Genomic DNA, 22,764 nt, shown 5'->3' with positions numbered 1-22,764 from the left:
CTGACTGTCACTGTCTGACTGTATTTGCCCTCCTGGGACATCCCTGTGTCTGCCTGTCTGTGCCTGTCTGTTGTCATTATCTGATGGCTGACTGCATCTGTGCAAAGTCTTTTAGGCTCCATCTCCATGTTTCAGATCAATAAGCCTCTATCTGTTGGGTTCTGTCTACGTATACACTTTGGTTATCTGTCTTATCTATCCCCCTGTGCCTCCTCAGAAACTGGGTCCCTCCATTCTGGCTGGCGTCGCCCTCATGGTCTTGCTGATCCCAATCAATGGCGTTGTGGCCATGAAGATGCGGACTTTACAGGTGGGCACTGTAACAGGTGCGCAGCTTCTGCCTGGAGCACCTGGCTCGGTGCTGGGAAAGGGCATTCACGAACCTGGGGCCCCTCGGTTATTTTGTTGAGTCACTGTGGATGGCTACAAGCCACGTTCACAAACCATAGCTCACTCTGGCCTCACAACAACCCTGACAGGGTTTTAGGAAAAATGCAGCTGAGGAGCCAAGGCCCAGAGAGATGATGGCAGTCCCGCGTCAGGCAGAGCTAGGACTTGAACCTGCATCTTCTGGTCTAATGAGCGCTTCTCCTGCCACCCTGTGCTGAGTGAGACTAGCCAGTCATCCAGTCCTTTATTGGCAAACACGTGTTGACGTCTTCAGTCGCTTCCCACTGCACATCGAATAAATGACAAAGTTCCTGGGACCACCTACCGGGTCCCTCCCTGCTCACCTTGAAAGCCCTTACCCCCTGAGATATGGCCAAATTTCAGCCAGTCTGGCCTTCTTACATTTCTCCTAAAGCACCGAGCTCTGCGTGCCTCTGGGCCACCTTACATACTGTTCCCTGGGATGCTGTCCCTCCCTTGCTTGTCCAACTCCTTCTCTTCTCCCACCTCCCAACATAAACTGGTTTCCCAGACTCTCACGGAATCCCGTTGTTTCCCTTCAGAGCACGCATACTAATTTAATGAGCATTTATTTAGGTGATTGTTTGCTCCCGACCTGCCTCCCCGTCAAACGGTCAGCTTCGTGAAGGCCGGGGCCTTGCTTGAGTTGTTCATCATTATCTGCCCCACGTCTAGCATGTGGCCTGGCACATAGTAGGCACTCAACAAATAGGGGTTGTGCCCTAGATTAGGGACAGGATCTCGCTGGGGACTAAAGGAAAGTACAATGTGCCCTAGAGTCCCAGGGGAGGGGACAGAGGATGCTGCCTGGGAGGGACCACGACACGGGTACCGAGGCTGGAGCTGGATTTTTGTCGGGAGGAGAGGGGAGACTGGGCTGGGCCTTCCAGGCTAAGGTGCAGCACAGGCCCCGCGGGGAGGCGGGAGGAGGAACAGTGAGCAGCCCGCTGGCCGCAGCCCGGGCCAGTGCCTGGAAGGTCCCAGCCCCTGTGGGTAGAGGTCCGGGTTGGGGAGTGGAGCTCGCCACTGCCACGCTTTCCACAGGTAGAACAAATGAAGTTCAAGGACTCGCGCATCAAGCTGATGAGCGAGATCCTGGGTGGCATCAAGGTGCTGAAGCTGTATGCCTGGGAACCCAGCTTCTTGCAGCAGGTGGAGGGCATCCGACACAGTGAGCTCCGGCTGCTGCGCCAGGCTGCCTACCTCCACGCCATATCCATCTTCACCTGGATCTGCACCCCCTTCCTGGTGAGGCTCTCCTTCCGGGCTGGCCTCCCGTCTCCCACCTCCCACCTGGGCAGCCCAGGCCTCGGGGCCCAGCACACCCCACCCTGACACCCGCCCCCACTGCTCTCCAGGTGACCCTCATCACCCTCTGGGTGTACGTGTCTGTGGACCCAAACAACGTGCTGGATGCTGAGAGGGCCTTTGTGTCCGTGTCCCTGTTCAATATCTTAAAGAACCCCCTCAGCATGCTGCCCCAGATAATCAGCGGCCTGACCCAGGTAACCCCAGTGGGGCTGGGGATTCTGCTGGAGCGAGGGCAGGTTGTTGGGGTCACTTGGGTGCAGGGGACAATCAAGGAGAGTTACTGGAATCAGGAGGGGGCCATCCGACATTATGAAGACATTGTTCAAAGTTGAATGAAGTCATTAGAGTCAGGGGTCATTTGGGGTCAGAGGGAGGTCAGGTCGGGTCCCTGGAAACCTGAGCTCTGGAGACAACCTCCTCTTACCAACCTGGACTCTGTCTTTGGCAGTGGGAGCCAGGGAAGACTCAGTCACAGGAGGGCCCCCAGTGTCTGGGCCTTCAGGGGGCCTGTCCACGCCCCGGAAGTTGAGGGCCAGGCGAGTGTAAGAGGGAGTGGAGGGGGATAGAAAAGGCATGGCTTCCGGGGCTGACACACGCCCTCCTGCAGACCAGCGTGTCTCTGAAACGGATCCAGCATTTCCTGACCCAAGATGAACTTGACCCCCAGTGTGTGGAAAGAAATACCATCACCCCAGGTCCAGACACCCCTGCCTGGGCTGCTCTTATAGCGGCCCTGCTCCAGAAAATCCTTGTCCCAAGCTTTCAACTTTTCTCTCGTGACCCCCTTTCTTCTTCCTCTTTCATATCTTTAACTCTATGCCTGCCTTTGCCCTCCTCTCTCTGTTCTCCTGTCCTTCATCCCTCCCCAGGCTCCCCCCACTCTCCTTCCTTCCCTGGGGCTCCCTGTGCCCCTGTCCCAGGACTTCCTGTCTCTTTCACTATGCTCCAAGCTTCCCTGCCTTCTCCCCTTGGCCCCTTCCCCAGGGCTCCCCGTGCCTCTCCCTCCCCACCTCCCCCTTGCCTTGCCCCACTCCCCTGACCCTGCAAACCTTGACCCTCCCAGGCTATGCAGTCACTATAGACAATGGCACCTTCACCTGGGCCCAGGACCTGCCCCCAACCCTGCACAGGTACCAGCTTCTCCCATCCCTTCTTAGCTGCCTAAAGGGGGCCAAAATTCAGATCAATAAATAGCAAAACCTGCCCCCGACCCTACCCCCAAGTCTTTGCCCTGGAAAGCAGGAAGAGCCTCCACCGGCCAGGGCGGTGTCTGGAAGAAGGAAGGGTCTGGGTCTCCAGGTGGAAGGTTGGGGATCAAAAACCTGCTCTTTGTCTTTGACTGGGCTCCTGTCTCCCAGCATAGACATCCAGGTGCCAAAAGGGGCCCTGGTGGCCGTGGTAGGGCCCGTGGGCTGTGGAAAGTCTTCCCTGGTGTCTGCCCTTCTGGGAGAGATGGAGAAGCTGGAAGGCCAGGTGTACGTGAAGGTGAGTGGGGTAGGGACTCCTGGGAAGGGGAGCTTGGCGAACCCCCAGGTAACTGTGGGCTTCTCCTGTGGCCAGGGCTCCGTGGCCTATGTGCCCCAGCAGGCCTGGATCCAGAACTGCACTCTTCAGGAAAATGTGCTCTTTGGCCAAGCCCTGGACCCCAAGCGCTACCAGCGGACCCTGGAGGCCTGTGCCCTGCTAGCCGACCTGGAGGTGCTGCCTGGTGGGGACAAGACAGAGATTGGAGAGAAGGTACACGGTCCCCTCCCGTCCCCTGGGGAGTCAGCATATACAACTGCCCACCTCAGCCCAGCCCAGCCCAGCCCAGGCCCATATATGCACTCATTCACTCATTCACACATTCATGTAAATATATCATGTCCAGCTCTGTGCTAGGCACTGGGGAAACAGATCCGTTACTGGGGAGAGGCCAACTTGTGAACGGGTGGGGGCTGTAGAATGCCTGCCCGCCAGGCTGAAGGCCTGTGCAGGGGACAGGGAGGGCAGGGAGGGGGAATACTGCATAAGGAAAAGCATCACTTTTGAGCCGAACTTAACAGCTGAGGAAGGAGAGCTTGTCATTCATCTGTTCATCTATACACTCGTTCATTCACCAGATTTTAACACACACCTATACCCCAGGCAATATTATACAGTAGTGACTCCACCAGTCCCACATCTCTGAGAGAGACACTAAGCAAGATAAATAAGTAAAATATGTAATATTTTAGATTAATGCTAAGGGGGAAAGAATGAAACAGAGAAGGATTCCAACTCCTATCCTGGCCAACACTTGTGGCTTTTGGGAGGGCGGGGGGTTGTTTTTGGATTTTGATGGTAGCCATTCTAATGGGGTGTGGTGGTGCAGAGCATCTGTTCATGTGCTTAATGGCCATTTGTATATCTTCTTTGGAGAAATGTCTGTTTGAGTCCTCTGCCCATTTTTTGACCAAGTTGTTCGTTTGTTGAGTTGATACAGGAGGCCCCCAAATAATGTTATTTCATTCAGTGTTATTCTGTTATGACATGATGACATGCTGTAGGAACTTAACTCTTATTTACATCGATTATATCATTTGGTTTCGTTATATGTCATTTAGCTTAAAGTCATAGTGACTTACAATAAGAGAGGAATTACTGTACTGGATTTTAGCGCCTTATCAGATATATGAGTTACAAATATTTTCTTCTGTGGGTTGCCGTTTCATTCTGTTGTGTCTTTTGACACACAGTTTTTATTTTTTATATAATCCAACTTATCTATTTTTACTTTTGTTACCCATGCTTTTGGTGTCATATCCAAGAATCATTGCCAAATCCAATGTCATGAAACTTTCCCCTATGCTTTCTTCTAAGTATTTTAGCTCTTTTTAAAGAAATGTATTTTTATTGATTTCAGAGAGGAAGGGGGGAAGAAAGAGACAGAAACATAAATAATGAGAGAGAATCATTGATCGGCTGCCTCCTGCAGGCCCCACACTGGGGACCGAGCCCGCAACCTGAACATGTGCCCTGACCAGGAATTGGGAATTGAACCAGTGAACTCTTGGTTTATGGGTCAACGCTCAATCCACTGAGCCACACTGGATTGTTTTGTTTTTAATACTCAAGATTTGAGCCTGTATTTCCTCAAAACAGTGGCATTCTCTTACATAACCATTGATGAATGATCAAAATCCAGAAATTTTAACATTGATATAATATTACTAATTCACAGTCTGTACTCAAATGTCATCATTTGTCCCAGAAATGTCTTTTTTTAGCTATTTTCTTTCCTGGGCTAGGATCTAATCTGGGATCATGAATTGCATTTACTTGTCATATCTCTTTATTCTCTATCAATCTGGATGATTCCTCAGTCTTTGTCTTTTAGGACCTTGACAATTCTGAAAAGTATAGGCCAGTTATTTTGTAGAATGTCTCTCAATTTGAACACAGTTAGATGCACATTGTATATTTTGGGGGGAATTACTAAAGGAGTAATATTATGTCCTCCTCGGTGCACCGCATTAGGAGGCACGTGATGTCAATTTATTAACTTTGATCACTTGACTGAGGGCATGTCTTTTCATTGATCATTTTATTTCATAACTTTCACTGATGAGTCTCGCCTGAGTCAGTGTTTACTATGATGTTTGCCAAATACTAACTTTCTACCTCCGTTCATTCTATAGTTATTAGTTGGCATTTGACGCTAAGAAAGAGCTTTCTCCTCCTTTGTCTTTTTTACTTATTCATTTATTTCTTTATATCAATTTGGGCTCAAGATTCTTATTTGATCCAATGGATTATAATCCAGTACCATTGTTATTTGTCTTTTTTAAATTATTGATCCTTTAGAGAGAGAGGAAGGGAGAGGGAGAGAGAGAGAAACATTGATGTGAGAGTGAGACATCAATCAGCTGCCTCCTACATGCCCCCGACTAGGGAATGAGCCTGAAACCTGGGCATCTGCCCTGACCAGGAATCAAACTGGCAACCTTGTGGTGCACAGGATGATGCCCAACCTACTGAACCACACCGGCCAGCACTCGTTATTATTGTTATTTTTTAAATCCTCACCCCAGGATATTTTTCCATTGACTTTTATTGAGAGTAGAAGGGAGTAAGCAGGAGGGAGAGAGAGAGAAACATTGATGTGAGAGAGACACATCGATGGGTTGCCTCCTGCATCCACCCCAACTGGGGCCGGGGATTGAGCCTGCCCTTAACCGGGAATCAAACCTGTGACCCTTTTGAGTGTGGGCTGATGCTCTAACCACTGAGAATATTGGCCAGGGCTCATTATTTATCTTGATATTCAATTTGTGAATGAAGGGTTTAAGTTGGGACAGCTGAAAAGCTGCTCTGGCTGCAGTGTGGAGGGACCCAAAGGCACAGGGCCCAGTGAGAAGGCCCTCCTGGCTGTTTGGAGGAATGATGAGGACCTGAGCCTGAGCAGAGGGGATGGGAAAGTAGGAGTCCAAGGTCATAGGAACCCAGAGAAGACCTCCTCCTCTCTGACACAACTCCTCCTTCCCATCTCCATTGGACCCACTCTGACCTCCCCACACACAAACCTAATTTAGGGCCCAGCACATAGTAGACACTCAAGAAAGACTGCTTGGTTGAATGCAGGCATTCTCACATGCCTCAGTCACCGCACCTGATTCTCCCCACCAGCTCCAGCTCCCACATCTGCTTGCCTCAGGGGTCAGTTTCTCGGGGTACCCCTAAGAGCCGGGCTGGAAGGAATGAGGAAAGCTGGTGGGAGGAAAGCAGGCTGTACCCCTGGGGTCTGCCCTCTGGGCCCAGCCTTGCTGCTGTCTGCATCAGTTTCCCCCTCCTGGGTTTAAGGAGAGATCTTACCTCCCCTCTGGCACCTGAACGATGTCAGGGTTGATGAATTCTGGGGTTGATGCTGGGTTTCTGTCTTTGCTTCTGACCTTAATTGTTCCGGAACTTGGACAAAGTCATTACCACCTCGGGCTTTCAGTTCTCCATCTAGAAAGTGGGGCTAACAACACCTCCCTGGAAGGAATGACCTGAGGACCAAATGAGCTCATGGTTAGGAAAGTCACCTGCAAACTGTCTGGGTGACAGAAGAGTCAAAGGTCTGCTAGGGACCGCCTGGGGAGTTCCAGCTTCCCAGAGCGAGAGGGTGGCAGGCGGGGGAACCAGTTGGGCAGGGTGATGGGGCAAGGGGAGCAGGATGTCCTCACGTGTCCCAGGAGGACTCTGAGAGCCACCACCCTTTCCCCAGGACCTCACAGCTTCACAGACAGGACCAGGCATGTGAAATGGGAATTCAGAGGCGTGCCTGGCTGAACGACAATGGACAGGGCCCTTGTTCCCCTGTGCCTAACTGACCCCCTTCCTCCCAGGACCCACCCCCCTCCTCTCTCCCCGATCCAGGGCATCAACTTGTCTGGGGGCCAGCGGCAGCGGGTCAGCCTGGCCCGAGCCGTTTACAGTGATGCCGACATTTATTTGCTGGATGACCCACTGTCAGCCGTGGACTCCCACGTGGCCAAGCATATCTTTGACAAGGTCATCGGGCCGGAAGGTGTGCTGGCCAGCAAGGTGAGGCCTCCGGGAGGCTAAGGGGCTAAGGTGAGATCTAGGGCCTAGGAGAGAACTGGTGGGAGGCCAAGGGGTTTGGGTGAGACTTGGAGGTGTGGGGATGTGAGAAGCAGGAGTGTGGGATGGGAGCTCAGTAGCCAGCTGTGCTGAGCACAGGGTGAGTCCCTGATGTGCCTGCCCGGGCTCCCTGGCACATGGGTACCTCACACTCACTCCGGGGCCCTGTGCCTATGGTTGAGGGGTGTGCTAAGGGCTGTGGGAGTGACAGCCCCCTGCCTTCTCCCCAGACTCGGGTGCTGGTGACCCACGGCATCAGCTTCCTGCCCCAGACAGACTTCGTCGTCGTGCTCGCTGACGGGCAGGTGTCTGAGGTGGGCACGTACCCAGCCCTCCTGCAGCGCAACGGCTCCTTTGCCAACTTCCTCCACAACTACGCCCCGGATGAGGGCGAGGAGCACCAGGAGGAGAACAGCAGGACCGGTACCCCTGGCCCTCCATATCCCTGTACCCTCCCAGCATCTCCCCCGCCTCGGGGTCTCTGAGCGTCTGTGGACAGGCCCGAGGCTGTGCAAGGGAGGTTCCGGGGAACTTGGACCCGCTGTGTGATGGTCAGACATCACCAGGAGGGAAAGGGAACTGGATGTCGTCAGTCCCTCCTCTTCCTCTTCCCTAACTGGGCACCCTCGGAGCCTCCGTTTTCCCATGTGTCAAAGGGACATAAGGGCCCAGGCTATTGCCTGGATACATGGTTTGGTGCCTATGTCATTTACTTATGAACACATATTTATTGGGCAATGACTATGGCCAGGCACGGTTCTAAACACTGGGAGGTAGCAGTGAACAAATAGCAAAATTCCTGTCCTCATCGAACATATTTAAGTCCCTGGGCTCATGGGACACCCCTGATCCTCGCCCCCTGTCGTCCAGTCTCAGCTCCCCAACCCCACACTCTGGGCTGGCTCACTGGCCTTCCCTGGCTTTTCTTGCCTGCTGCTGTATGAGCATTCACTGAGGGCTCTGCCCCTTGCTAAGCCCTTGACACACATCTATTCCTTTAATTCTCACAACGACATGATGAAGTGGGTACTATTATTATCCCGGTTTCCCATGCCTGCCTAAAGCCATGCAGTGAGGAAGCAGGATGGAAGCGCAGCCAGGCTGACTCCAGAGCCCACGCTCCTAACCCTTACACTTGAGTCCCTTTCTCTATAGCCCCTGGTGGGAAGTTTCCCCTCTGGTCTCACCTAAGTCTTTCTTGCTGCCCTTTTCCTCTTCCAACACAAAATCGGTCCCTTATTTCTGTCGTTATTGTTCTTGCTGCCCTTTCAACCCCTCTCGTCTTCCTTAGCTCATGCTTGTCCATTCAGGCTCCTTCACTGAAGTAGGGATGGGCCCTGTAGGGAGCTAGCAGACCTCTGTCTCCTTCCTCCCACCCAGCAGCAGCCTTGGAGGAGGCAGACGATGAGGAGGTGCTGCTGATTGAAGACACGCTCAGCAGCCACACAGACCTGATGGATAATGAGCCAGTCCTATATGAGGTCCAGAAGCAGTTTATGAGGTGAGCTCCTGGGAGCGCGCAGCCTCCTGGGAAGCTGGGTCAGGGCTCCCCAAGCCCTGCCAGGTGGGGTACATAGGTGGATGGGCATTCTCCCCGACACACACCCTGGGCCTCTGCTGCTGCCTGCATCCTCCTCCTGGGCCTCTGTCTTGTGGGGGAGTCAGAGGCCTCCTCTCCGGGCCTGACCAGCTGCCTCCACAGACAGCTGAGTACCATGTCCTCGGAGGGGGAGGGCCAAGGTCGGCCTGTGCCCCGGCGGCGCCTGGCTCCAGCGGAAAAGCTGGTGCAGGCAGCAGAGGCGAAGGCAAATGGGACGCTGATTGAAGAGGAGAAGGTGGAGATGGGCAAGGTGAGTAGGGTGGACAAGGAGGGCTGGGGAGGATGGGCAGGGCCCCAGCAGTCAGGCCTGGGGCTCACAGGCGTCCTCTGCCCCTGACCGCCGCGGCCATGCAGGTGAAGCTGAGCGTGTTCTGGGATTATGCCAGGGCTGTGGGGCTCTGTACCACACTGGTCATCTGTCTGCTGTACGCGGGGCAAAGCGCGGCTGCCATTGGAGCCAACATGTGGCTCAGTGCCTGGACCAACGAGGCCACGGTGGCTGGCCGACAGAACAGCACTGCCCAGAGGCTGGGTGTCTATGCCACCTTGGGAATTCTGCAAGGTGAGCCTGCAGAGATGACTTGGAAGGGACTCCAGTAGCCCCTTTCTCACCCCTGAGCTGCGGAGTCCCCCACACCATGCCCTTCCCTCCACCCTCACAGCCATGGCCCAGCCCCAGTGCCTCCCTCACCCGCTCTAGTGTCCACCTGCCTCTGAGCCCCGCCTAGCCCCTATCTGGGAACCTGCGCCTGCATGCCCGCCCCCTGGCCCAGGGGAGTGAGCGCCCCTCTGCCTCCTCCAACAGGGGTCCTGGTGGTGCTGTCGTCCATCATGATGGTCGTGGGCTGTGTCCGGGCTGCGCGCTTGCTCCACCAGGCGCTGCTGCACAACAAGATGCGCTCGCCGCAGTCCTTCTTCGACACCACACCGTCGGGCCGGATCCTCAACCGCTTCTCCAAGGACATCTGCGTCATCGACGAGGCTCTGGCCCCCACCATCCTCATGCTGCTGAGCTCCTTCTACACCTCCATCTCCACCCTCGTGGTCATCGTGGCCAGCACGCCGCTCTTCGCTGTGGTCATCCTGCCTCTGGCTGTCATCTACATCTCGGTGCAGGTGCTCAGGGGGCGGGGCGGGGGCGGGGCTGTCCGGAGGGCGGGGCGCTTGAGTGGGCGGGGCTTTGTGAGGGCTGACGACCGAGGTGAGGCCAGGCGCAGGGAAGGCAGAACCCAGGGTCACAGCTGGCTTGGGTTGGGATGTAGTCTGTCCCTTCCTCACCTGTAAAACAGGGAGAATCGTAGACCCTGCCTCATAGGGTTGTTGCCGGGATAAAATGAAATCCTTGTAAATTGTGACTGGCCCCAGAACGCGTTCCTGCTGGCTATTTTTTAAATAAAATGCTGCTAACAGTTTGAGACATATTATCCTTCCCTTCGTTTTATACATTTCTAAACGTATGTGTATATGGATGGGGTTGTTTTTTGTTGTTGTTCGTTTTTTATTTTTTTTTTGAAATATATTTTTATCGATTTCAGAGAAGAAGGGGGGGGAGAGAGAGAGAGAGAGAGAGAGAAACATCATTGATGCTTCAGAGGGTACACAGGGCTGAGTTGGGGCTCCACAGTCCTCACCCCAAGCTCTTTCTCCATCCCCCGTCAGCGCTTCTATGTGGCCACCTCGAGGCAGCTGAAGCGGCTGGAATCTGTCAGCCGCTCGCCCATTTACTCGCACTTTTCGGAGACGGTGACTGGCTCCAGCGTCATCCGGGCCTATGGCCGCAGCCAGGCCTTTGAGGCCATCAGTGATGCTAAGGTGGACACCAACCAGAGGAGCTGCTACCCCAACATCTCCTCCAACAGGTCAGAGGCCTCCTCCCCACCCCTGCTCCTGCAGCAGCTCCCACTGGGGTCTCTGCAGTGCCCTGGGGCCCCTCCTTCCCCTTAAGCAGAAAACTGCCCGCCCCCCCCCCCCCTTCTTGCTTCTGCCCCAATTCCTCCTTGTCCGATCCTTGCAGGTGGCTGGGCGTCCGAGTGGAGTTCATGGGGAACTGTGTTGTGTTCTTTGCTGCCCTCTTCGCTGTGATTGGCAGAAGCAGCCTGAGTCCAGGGTTGGTGGGCCTTTCTGTGTCCTACGCCCTACAGGTATGCCGGGCTCCGGGCCGCAGGGCAGGGCCACACAGGTGCCACAGGCATCTCCTGAGCGCCTCGCTCTGCCCAGGTGGGGACCAGCCCCAGGTTCCGCTCACAGGCGAGCATGGAGAGCCACTCCCCCCAGCAGGGGATTGCAATGCTGGGGGAGCAGGTCTCGGTGGAGGGAGGAACAAAACGTTCTAAGAGCCTGGAGGAGATGCTCCACCTTGGGGTGTTGGAGACATTATCTTGGCACTTGGCCCCAAACCACCAACAGAACTTGTCCTGCCTGAGCACACGATCTAGAAGGCTCGCCGCCCTGACGGTTCCTGGGGCAGGGGGTATAGGGCTGGGAGACCCCTCCTTTCCCATGCCTGCAGGGAAAGGCCCTGGGCTGGATGGAGGTTGGGCAGGTCACTGCTGGCAACTGGAATTTTGTGAAGCAAATCACATTCTCCTCACACTTCCCTGTGCAGCGGAATCACCTGGAGATCGTGTTAAAATGCGCGTTCTGCTCTAAGTCGCCCAGGATGGGGCTCAGGATCCTGCGTGTCTATCAAGACTCCTTGCCGCACGAAGTCTGGTCCAAGGACCAGTTGTGGCAACATCATCTGGGAGCTTGTTAGAAACGCAGAATCTTCCCCCAGACCTGCTGGCTCCGAAGCAAGGTTCTCTGGGAAGCCTGGCTTATCCATATTAAAGCTTGGGAAACGCTAGCCCCGTTGGCCCTTGGTTAAGTCTGCATGGTCACGGTCAGCGCTGCAGTTGTGATTCGAGCCCTACGTGGCACACCCTATGGACTTACCCGGGCCCACCTGGGTCATCGATGGGAGAGGAACTGCTCCCAAAGCCATTGCAGGGGGCGGGGGAGGGAGAGAGCACCCTATGGATGACCCAATCCCTTTGGCCAGGTGACATTTTCTCTGAACTGGATGATACGGATGTTATCAGACTTGGAGTCTAATATTGTGGCTGTGGAGAGAGTCAAGGAGTACTCCAAGACGGAGACCGAGGTGGGTACTGGGGTGAACCTGGGGTGGGGGAGTCTGGGAGAGCTGGAGAAGGGTACTCAGTAGCCCACCACCCCTATAGCTCCGAAGCCAGCTACTCAGGTGGCTCTTCATTGATTCATTTATTCCTTCAATCCTGATTGAGCATCAACCAGAGGTCTTTGCAGGGAGGCATAGATGGTTCCCAATTGAGCAAGACAGGCTCTGCCCTTCAGCAGATTCTGATGTCGTGGGAGAGGTAAGACACGCTGCAGGGTGCTGGGGTGGAAGACCAGAGCTCCGGGGTGATGCACCCCAAGAGGATCAGTCAGCCGGGATGATCAGGGGAGGTGAGCATCCAGCCAAAGCCAGCAGCCTGGTGCAGTGGTCGGCAAACTCATCAGTCAGCAGAGCCAAATACCAACAGTACAGCGATTGAAATTTCTTTTGAGAGCCGAAAACCGACTTCTGCGCATGGGCCACGAAGTTTCAATCGCACTGTACGTGCGCGCCCGCACGTGGTATTTTGTGGAAGAGCCACACTCAAGGGGCCAAAGAGCCGCATGTGGCTCGCGAGCCGCGGTTTGCGGACCACTGGCCTGGTGGAAGGAGTGATGGTGCGGCAGCCTGCCCTTTGTTTGAATCTCCTGGGAGATTCCGACTTCTCCATTCGCACCCTCCCGTGCTCCGACCCCAGACCTCTCTCCCTGTGCCCAGAAACTGCCCATCCCTGAGGTCTCTATGTCAAGCATCCCTCGTTCAGACCATCCTGCCCCTCCCTCCCAGCTCATGGATCCCAAACCCTCCACGAGCACGGCACGTTGTCCTCACTGGGACTGCCCATCCTGTGACCCCTGTCTTTGTCCCTTTGCCCATCAGCTCATCTAGCCTGGATTCTGTGCTCCCACCAACACCACTGCTCTCGGGTCCCTTGCCCTCCTCTCTCTTTCTCTACAAAACCCCACTCCACTGAGCCTACCTCGCTCCCTCTGTTGGATGATCCCCATCTAGACACACAAGCCAACCCTCCCCTTCCGCATCCTACTGCCCCATTTCTCTGCTCCCCTTTGTCATGGAGCTTGTTTTATGTTATTTTATTTTCAAATATATTTTATTGATTTTTTACAGAGAGGAAGGGAGAGGGATAGAGAGTTAGAAACATCGATCAGCTGCCTCCTGCACACCCCCTACTGGGGATGTGCCCGCAACCAAGGTACATGCCCTTTGACCGGAATTGAACCCGGGACCTCTCAGTCTGAAGGCTGACGCTCTATCCACTGAGCCAAACCGGTTTTGGCTTGGAGCTTGTTTTAAAACATGGTCTACAAGCGCTCTCCTCGGCATCGCTGAGCTCATCTGCCCCCTGCCGTCTGGTTTCTGGCCCTATCGCTCCACTGAAACCCCTCACCCCTGACCTCCCTGGTTCCAAACCTAGGGGACATTTTTTCTGTTCTCGTCTAATTCTACCTCTCAGTGACGTGCAGATGAAATGACCCCTCCTGTCTTGGAAGGCACGGGTTCTGTGCCTGGAGCTCTCTCCTTGTCGGTCTCCATTGAGCCGCCACCCCACTTGTTCCTCCCAGCCGGACCTCTCCTGCCCCTGTGGCTCCATCTACCCCTGCCTTTCCCAGGCACCCTCCACCATCCCTCAAACCCTCCACTTGCTGGGATCTTCAAATTCTCCCTTGTCATGTCTAGCATTCCATTTCCCCCTATCTATACGCACGATCCTGTCTCCATATCCTAAAAAATTCTGTCCCCCCCCCCACCCCTGCAATCCTGCTGTTCATTGTTTTGCTTTTAAGTACAGGACATAGTACTTTAATTTCACTGTTTTTATTGATTTCAGAGGGAGGAAGTGAGAGGGAGAGAGAGATAGAAACATCAATGGTGAGAGAGAAGCATTGATTGGCTGCCTCCTGCATGTCCCTACTGGGGCTCGAGCCCTAACCCGGGCATGTGCCCTGACCTGGAATCAGACTGTGACCTCCTGGTTCATAAGTCGATGCTCAACCACTGGGACACACTGGCTGGGACATCTTTTGACACCTCCTTGAGGGAGGGAGGTCTGTACCGGCTGCTTTACTGCTTTTTAAAAAAAATACATTTTTATTGATTTTTAGAGAGAGAGGAGGGGAGAGGGGAGAGAGAGAGAGAGAAACATCAATTGGTTGCCTTCTTCACGCAACATACTGGGGATCGAGCCCGAATCCTGGGTATGTGCCCAGACCAGGGATCAAACCAGCGACCTTTCGGTGCACAGGGCAACGCTCAACCAACCGACCCACACCGGCTAGGGCTGCTTTGCTTTTTGGACAGTCTGGCTTCCCCTGCCTCCAGGCAAGGCTGGCTTCATGCTGTGTGACCTGCACTCTTATTCCTCTTCCCCTCATGCCAGGCCCCCTGGGTGGTGGAGGGCAGCCGCCCTCCTGCAGGCTGGCCCACGCAGGGCGAGGTGGAGTTCCGGAATTACTCCGTGCGCTACCGGCCAGGCCTGGATCTGGTGCTGAAGGACCTGAGTCTGCGCGTGCGCGGTGGCGAGAAGGTGCGCCTGGGTGGTCTTGTGCCTGGGACGTGACTGTACCCCTCGTGGGGAGAGTGGGTCTTTGGGAGAGCGGGTGCTCCATCCCAGCTGTCTGCTGGCCTCTCGGGGAGTCCAGGAGGTGTCCCCACTGACCCCTGGGCCTCCCTCTGCCGGCCGCTCCCCATCCCTTCCAGGTGGGAATCGTGGGCCGCACTGGGGCTGGCAAATCATCCATGACCCTCAGCCTGTTCCGCCTCCTGGAGGCCGCAGAGGGTGAAATCCGCATCGACGGCCTCAACGTGGCAGACATCGGGCTCCATGACCTGCGTTCTCAGCTGACCATCATCCCCCAGGTATGAACTGGACATGGACGGGCCACACTGGCCAATTACCCTGGGGCGGGGGGCAGACCCCAGCCCTGTTCCTCAAGGCAAGACTGGACCTCAAGGCTGGAGAGCCACACAGCAGGAGCAGAGCCACAGAGCGGCCACCTGTTATGGATCTGGGAGGGTCAGAGGTACCCTGGCCCAACCAGACCCTGTCCTGCAACCTCCTGGGCCAGCAAATGGGGCCAGGACCCCAGGGCCCCTCAAAGCAGCCTGTTTCCGAGATGGTCTGTCCCAGCTTCCTGGTTTCTCGGCTCTAAATGACATTTCCCTTTTTTGGCTGCTCTGGGGTGTTTTTCTGCTGACCGGACACTTCGGAGCCAGATTAGCGCGCGGGTCCCTGCTTTAGCGGAGGACTTAGTGATGGGCAGAGCTGAGGTTTATCGCTTCCCCACAGGCATTTTCTGTCTCCGTGGCCACTGCCTCCCTCCTGGAGGGCCGGGGGCAGGGTGGGAATGCTGCCACCTCAAATCCCTTGTTTTACCCCCTGGCTCCTTGTGGGGCCCGAGCTACCTCCCTCTAAGACCCTGTTGTGTTCCCAGGACCCCATCCTGTTCTCGGGGACCCTGCGTATGAACCTAGACCCCTTCGGCAGTTCCTCGGAGGAAGACATATGGCGGGCCTTGGAGCTGTCCCACCTGCACACATTCGTGAGCTCGCAGCCAGCAGGCCTGGACTTCCTGTGCTCCGAGGGAGGGGAGAACCTTAGGTAACGGCCCCCTCCGGCCCTCCCACTCCCATCGCAGCCTGGGTGCCCTTAGGGGGCGTTGTTTGTCTTGAACGTATTTTGTGTGCCAGGCAGGCACCCTCTCACTGTCTCCTCCCATCAGCCCTAGAGGTGGTCCATGGTCCCTCTTGGAAGGAAACTGAGGCAGGCCCGAAGTCAGATAGCTGGGAAAAGGCAGGCCTGGGATTTGAACCAGGTCTGGGAGATTCCAAAGCCCTATTCAGTCTTGTCCTGTAGGTTTTCAATGCCATATTGGCTGGGGGGAGGGGGGGAGGGGGAAGGGAGAGGGCAGGGAGCAGGGGTGGGTGTGGACTGAACTTGTGGAGCAGGTGAGAGGACACCTACAGGGCTTTAGGCAAATCATATTTTCCCAGGTGGATGCAGTCTCGTCTGTAGTTTAGGAAAGTGAGCTCGCTAGGTCCTTCTTTGCTTCTTCATAGCCCTAGATTGTATATCCCCCGCCTCCGGGCTGTGCATCCAGGAGAGCCAGAAATCTCCTCTTACTGAGTCTAAAAGCTTGAGAATCCCATACCTGGGTTAGCTGTGTGATTTCGGGCAAGTTGCTTAACCTTTCTGTGCTTCCTTTTCTCCCACGCTAAAATGGAAATAATAACAGTCCCATACCTCTTTGCACCGTACTGCCCAATAAAAATACCATGTGAGCCCCAGGTGTGTAATTAAAATTTTTTTCTAGTTAGCCACATTAAGAAGAGGAAAAAGAAACAGGGGAAATAAATTTTAATAGTGTATTTTATTTAGCTTGATACATAGAGAATATTATCTTTCCAAGATGTAATTGACATGAAAGTGATTAGGGTATTTTACATTTTTTCTCACTAAGTTGGAAATCCCATGTGTGTTTTCACATGTACAGCACATCCCACTTCAGGACAGAGCAGTCTCAGGGTCACTGTGATTAAATAGAACGTGCTTAGCCTATATACACCCCTGAGGAATTTAGCTATTCTTATTCATTTTTTTAAATATATTTTATTGATTTTTTACAGAGAGGAAGGGAGAGGGATAGAGAGTCAGAAACATCGATCAGCTGCCTCTTGCACACCCCCTACTGGGGATGTGCCCGCAACCAAGGTACATGCCCTTGACCGGAATCGAACCTGGGACCTTTGAGTCCGCAGGCCGACGCTCTATCCCTGAGCCAAACCGGTTTCGGCCTTATTCATTTTTTAAAATATATTTTATTAATTTTTTACAGAGAAGAAGGGAGAGGGATAGAGAATCAGAAACATCGATGAGAGAGAAACATTGATCAGCTGCCTCCTGCACACTCCCTACTGGGGATGTGCCCGCAACCAAGGTCCATGCCCCTGACCGGAATCGAACCTGGGACCCCTGAGTCCACAGGCCGACGCTCTGTCCACTGAGCCAAACCGGTTAGGGCTATTCTTATTCTTATTATTCTACTTGGTCCATGCCATTGGACTCTCTCCAGACCTCAAAAACAAAAACAGAAACCTTTACATTTGCTCAGCACTTAGCGGTGCTCCACTATCTCATTTAGTCTTTACTGCAGGCCTCTGGGCCAGAAACGCGGCTCCAAAGTGTAAGATTATTTGCCCAAAGCTGCTCAGATAGCAAGGGGAGGGGCAGAAACTCAGGCGAGTGGGGGCTTTTGCCCCAAACCTTTGTTGTTGCTGTTGCATTATCGCCACCCATGGGATGTCCCGGCCTCCGCAGGCAGCCCTGGAAGACTGCATTTTAACGGGATTTCACTTAGACAGCCGTGCTGGGCACAGCTGGCAGACACGCCCCAGCTTCCAGACCCTGCGCCCCCGAGTTGTTTTTTTGGCCCATTCTCCTGTTCCATCCCCTCCCACCCCACGTACATCAGGACCTCAGGCAGGAATGGGCTCCCGCCTCCCTCCCTGAGCTTGTAGCTGCTTTAAGGATAACCTGTATCCTGTGCCAGTCCCACCATAAATCAGTCCCGAGTTCTATCTGGCGGCTCGTTCTGCTGCCAAAACCTTCATTAGTTGTGGGAATGGGCCAGGGAGAGAGCCTGGCCTTCACTTGGGCTGTGGTGACTCACCCCTTTGGGAAGGGCTGAGGTATTTGTCCTTGGGTGTGGGGGTGCTGCAGCCTCTGTGGTTGGGAACACAGCCTCGCTTTGTTCACTAGCTCTGGCTTCCAAGGGAAGAGGTTGAAGGTATGCACCCTGCCCCTCCTCCTTCTCCCCAATGACCAGACACGGGGAGTCCCCCAGGTCCTTCCCTGCCCTTCTCCTTCCTCTTCCCACAGCCCTGGCCTATATTTCCCATGGGGGCAGGAGAGGCTCTCTGAATTGTGTGATATTAGGCTCAGCAAGATGACATCTGTGTGCAAATATCCAGAGAGAGCCATTTAAGTATTTCTTACTAAGGTGTAAATGACTGATAGAGGGAAGCAGAGAAACATCATGGCACTAGTTGAGGAGTAAGGAGGAGGAAGAAGGCAAAGAAAGAAGTGCCCAGGTGCCAGAGGCAGACTGGAGATTTTAGTGTTGCTGTGCACTGGCTCTGTCCTCGAGGCCCCACATTAATCCTCTGGTATCCAGACCTCAACTCCGACTCCCCATCCAGGAGGTCAGGGCTGAGGTAGAAATGAAAGAGGTCAGTCCTGGGCCATTGGGAAGGAGAGGAGACAGAAACCGTTCAGAGAGGGAGGCCTGGGGGCAGGTTGGGGGTTCCCCAGTTGGTGATGTCTGCCTTCCCCGTGCCCAGCGTGGGTCAGCGGCAGCTTGTGTGCCTGGCCCGAGCCCTTCTTCGCAAGAGCCGAATCCTGGTTTTAGACGAGGCCACGGCCGCCATCGACCTGGAGACCGACGACCTCATCCAGGCCACCATCCGCACCCAGTTTGAGAGCTGCACAGTGCTGACCATCGCGCACCGGCTCAACACCATCATGGACTACACCAGGTGGGGCGCCAGGACCCAAGCAGGGAGGGGCGGGTGGGGTCACCTGGGCCAGTGGGAAGGTCACCTGGACACGGGAGAGAGCTGTGACCTTGGGCAATTGGATGAGCCTTCCTGAGCCTCAGTGCCTCAGGGCTGGAGTAAGAGCCAATGCCATAAAGCATCCCAAGTGCAGGAGATCCTGGGAAATGTTCGTCTCCTCCCCAGCTCCTTACCGGAATTCTCCCGAGTCCCATGTCCTCTGAGGATTAGGAAAGAGGCCTTGTCCTTGGAACCTATGGCTTCTTTGGAGAGGCAGCTCACTCGGCCAAGAAGAAAGACCGTGACCTATTCCCTCGTTGTGCCCAGTGTCAGAGTGCGGTGCTGAGGACAAGGGGAGGGGCTGGGTGACTCAGACGCCTCATGGGAGTGAGCCGTGCTGGCCCAGCAGGCTGGCCCCGTGGAGGCCTGGGAGCGCAGCATGCAGACGAGGAGGCAGGACGGCCCCGGCCCCAAATCCATGGCGAAGGAGGACGGTGCGAGCACACCGCCAGGCCTTCATTCACAAAATGAACACCCACAGGGCATGGGAAGGTGGAGACGGTGCCATGGATGGGGCAGTGGCAGCTGCTGTCCCTGTGTCAGGAGTGTCCCCACACGGCCCCAGGCGCTAGGGCACCAAGCTGAGAATGCCCTACGCTGTGTTCTGTCTGTTCCATCCCTGCCCCCCCCCCCACTCCCCACTCCCACCCAGGACCCCACTGGGAGAAGAGAAGGGAGGGTGGGCAGGAATTGCTGGACCCTGGATCCAGATAAGGGACAGGGCTGGGCCGAGCAAGTCTGTTTCTCGGGCCCAACTGAGAATGGTTTCACCAGCTGCCCTGCGGGGAGAAGGCTCAAACTGACCTCGGGAGTGGTAGTGGGGCTGACAGAAATGAATCAAATACTCATGCTGCTGTCCGTGTAATTAGACCCCACGGGAAGGCAGCAGGGGTCCGCGGGGTGGGGGCGCGAGGAAGCCCATTTCCCCAGGGCAGCCAGGACACTTTCTCTCCTAAGGAAGGGAAGCCCCAGCCAGGCCCGAAGGGATGAGTAGGAGGTGGGAAGTGGGGGAGGAGATGGGAGAGGGAGGATGCTGAAAATGTCAGGCCAAGGATACAACACGTGCAAAGGCCCTGAGGTAGGCAGGCCCATGAGGCTGAAGTACAAAGAGCAAAGAAGACGGTAGAACCAAGATGAGGGGGGAGAGGGACAGGCCTTGCTATGCTGCACTCCTAGGACCAGGGAAAAGCATCCCATACCCTACGTGTCATGAGAAGGGAGAGGGCAGTCTCCAGGGCTCCAGGATGGGAAGTGGCCAGGCAGTGATGACCACAGACACACTCCTTCCCAGGACGTGTTTCTGGGCGTCCCACAGGTGGGGAAACAGAGTGTGTTCTACGCCCTGCCATCCAGGGGCATCTCCCCAGGCTTGGGAGAGGCCTTTCCACTCCTGCCTCACCCTGGGAGCCAGCCTGTTGGCCCTGTACCAGGTGCACCCGGTGATTATCTATCCCAGGCCGAGGCCTGACTGCATGTGTGTGGGTGGGGGAGCTCCACCCCTCAGCAGCAGCCAGATTTGCAGCCAGAGCCCCAGATTCCAGTGTCAGGGCTCACTGCAGCCCGGTTTCCCACCGTGTGCCTTTGTGAGCGGGCACAAAGCAGATGGAAGCACGCCGGGCCCGGCGCTCAGGCCCGTGGCTCCCCCACGCACAGTCCTGTGACCCTGGCCAGGAGAAAGGCTCATTAGGGAAGGTTTTCGGAGCCCCGACCCACAGAGATGAATAGGAACCTGGTGTTTGATCCCAGAAACCGCCTCGTCTGCCAGGAGAGCAAACGGAGCGGCTAAAATAGCCAGCCTTGCAAGTGCGCACATGCGGCGTAGCGGCTGTGCTGGGTGGGCCGGCTGAAGTGGGAGGGTTGGCATGTCACTGCGGGGCCTGAGCGGTACCCAGAAGGGCAGGGTCGGGCTACGAGGCCAGGTCTGGGCTGACGGAGACCTGACCGCTTCGTTGTTGTTGTTTTTTTTTGGCTAGGGTCCTGGTCCTGGACAAAGGGACAGTCGCTGAATTTGATTCTCCAACCAACCTCATCGCAGCCAGAGGCATCTTCTATGGGATGGCCAGAGATGCTGGTCTTGCCTAACATATATGCCTGGGATTTCCTCCTGGCTGACCTGGTTTTCTTCAGGAAGGCAAAGGACACCAAACATGTCAGCAGAATTAACCCGGTGGCTGGGGGCATTTGTTCGATGTTTGCTCCTGTGAAGCGCTCCCCGGGATAACCGTGCTAACTGCTTTAGATGAGGATGGGAGGCTCCAGGGGTGCCCGACGCGCCCCCAAGGTCACGGGCCCCCAAGGTCACGGGCGGTTTGAGGCAGAGCCCAGACTAGTCCCCGGATCTCCTGATTCCCAGTCTCCTGTTACGTCCCCCACGACACTTGCTTGCAATCACTTCATGGAGCAACCTCCCCAGCCCTGGATGACTTTTCCTATTTTCTATTCTGGCGTTTTTTGTTCTTGTTTTTTAAATAAAGCTTTGTCCTCCTGAAACAAGATTGCCAGGTCAGGCCGTCCCTGAGAACTGAGCCCTGTACTCTGGAGTGCTGGCCTGAATCCATTAAAAATGGAGCAGTGGGGAAACGAAGCTGCGTGGTCCCTTACACACACCTCGGGGCAGGCTGTCTCCGCCTGGCCACAGGTGTGGGGGTTAGGACCTCGGAAGGAGGCAGGGAGGAAGGGGGGAGGGGCGGAGGTGGACTTTAGTATACATCTACATGGCTTGGAGTCGTCTGAAGACTTCAGACCCAAGAGCTTTGGGCTGGAAATATTGTCTTCACGGCCAAAATTCACTGGGAAATTGCCAGAAGTTCCCGCTCTGCTGTGCAGATACTATAAAAAGGTGAGAAATGAAGTCCCTGAAATCTGACCTGAGGCCTCTTGGGACAGCTGCTGGGAACACCTCCGCGTTTAGGCCATCCCTCAGACCTGTAAGCCTGCCTCTCTAGGGGCTGCAAAGTGCCTGGCACTTCATTTCCTCGCTCCTTCGGAAGTCTGTTCCAGACCAGTCCCCATAGCCAGTGAGGCTCGGAGCCATCCGTCTTCCTCCATCGGGCTGACGCCGAGTGCGGGAGGAGTACAGGCAGCCCCGACAGTCCCCGCTGGGCTGGTGAATGAGACCACGGGGTGGGTTTGGCTTTCTTGAGCAAACCAGCCGTTTCTCTGCTGTGGGTCAGTTCACCTGCACAAGACCTGGTGTTTGGAATGGATCTCTCCTCTCTGTTCCTACGTTTTCTGGTCTCCTCTTTCATTTCCTCAGTCTTCATTCTTGGTAAGAGGTGACTGGTCGGGGGTGACGGTGTGTCTTCTCCCCCCACCCTAACTGGGCCGCAGGAGTGGGGAGATGCCTCCTCTGATCCGGTTTTGCTGTGCGTCGGGGCAGCCTGTGCTGCAGGACCATTTGTTAAAGGTGAACCACATTTTTTTTTTTTGGCAGGCTCTTTTGGCTCAGGATGTTTATGAGTGTATGGAAGAAGACTTCCATCCTTGTGATAAAGCAAGTATGAAAGCACAAATGCCCATATTCTTCTTCCTCTGCCTGGTGCTAAGAAAAGGTCTCTGCTCTGCGCCCTGATTTATTAGATCAATTTGGCGTGACGTCCGCTTTGTGAGGCTCTGGCTGCCCTAAACCTACAGAAATGCAGGTGCATTCAGCATCGTTCTCAGCGAAAGATCTGAAGGTGTAAAGCTGTATTTCCCCCTCCTGTCTAGGGAGTTTGCTTCTGAGCTCATTGAGGCCAAGACAGGTGCTGGCGGCCCGAAGGAGAGGCTCAGTTGTGTGAAGTAAATAGAATAATCAAAAATGTAGCTAATAGGATGACCTCCAGCCAGCTGGCTCAGCTACTCCGGGGAAATGAAGCTGACTGCTGAGAACTGGGAGGAAAGACTCCGCACAGGAGATGTGTCTCCAGGCGCCACTGAGGGGGCGTGAGCCCCACAGCAGCAGGATGCAGGAGGCTCAGGTAGGGAGCGGTCCCTCCCCCTCTTCCTCCAGAGCGTCTTGTCCCTGGGACCGTCCAACCATTTCAGCCCCCTGTGCCCTGTGACTAGAAGTAAAGTGCTGCTTAGGAAGCCAAAATTAAAGACTATGGGC

At 55.1% G+C, this 22,764-nt stretch overlaps 1 protein-coding gene across 2 annotated transcripts in view; it reads left to right on the top strand.

Moving 5' to 3' along the window:
- ABCC3 (ATP binding cassette subfamily C member 3) overlaps nt 1-21,167 on the top strand; it is a 38,092-nt gene extending 16,925 nt beyond the window's left edge. Inside the window, exons 11-31 of one of the 2 annotated variants that reach the window (XM_028128637.2) lie at nt 218-310; nt 1,456-1,659; nt 1,770-1,916; nt 2,330-2,417; nt 2,786-2,852; nt 3,081-3,207; nt 3,283-3,459; nt 7,102-7,269; nt 7,557-7,749; nt 8,707-8,827; nt 9,029-9,176; nt 9,281-9,488; nt 9,732-10,042; nt 10,586-10,785; nt 10,941-11,067; nt 11,967-12,068; nt 14,443-14,589; nt 14,763-14,921; nt 15,497-15,663; nt 18,402-18,596; nt 20,648-21,167. In XM_028128637.2, coding sequence (XP_027984438.2) covers nt 218-310; nt 1,456-1,659; nt 1,770-1,916; nt 2,330-2,417; nt 2,786-2,852; nt 3,081-3,207; nt 3,283-3,459; nt 7,102-7,269; nt 7,557-7,749; nt 8,707-8,827; nt 9,029-9,176; nt 9,281-9,488; nt 9,732-10,042; nt 10,586-10,785; nt 10,941-11,067; nt 11,967-12,068; nt 14,443-14,589; nt 14,763-14,921; nt 15,497-15,663; nt 18,402-18,596; nt 20,648-20,756 — 3,258 coding nt within the window. In that variant the 3' untranslated portion in view covers nt 20,757-21,167. The remainder of the gene's footprint in view (nt 1-217; nt 311-1,455; nt 1,660-1,769; nt 1,917-2,329; nt 2,418-2,785; nt 2,853-3,080; nt 3,208-3,282; nt 3,460-7,101; nt 7,270-7,556; nt 7,750-8,706; nt 8,828-9,028; nt 9,177-9,280; nt 9,489-9,731; nt 10,043-10,585; nt 10,786-10,940; nt 11,068-11,966; nt 12,069-14,442; nt 14,590-14,762; nt 14,922-15,496; nt 15,664-18,401; nt 18,597-20,647) is intronic. The other variant, XM_028128636.2, reaches the window with a different exon arrangement.
- Nucleotides 21,168-22,764: the final 1,597 nt, after the last annotated feature.

Source organism: Eptesicus fuscus, chromosome 20, assembly GCF_027574615.1.
Source record: "Eptesicus fuscus isolate TK198812 chromosome 20, DD_ASM_mEF_20220401, whole genome shotgun sequence".
NCBI classification, from domain to species: domain Eukaryota; kingdom Metazoa; phylum Chordata; class Mammalia; order Chiroptera; family Vespertilionidae; genus Eptesicus; species Eptesicus fuscus.
This window is presented reverse-complemented; position numbering and strand designations above follow the sequence as displayed.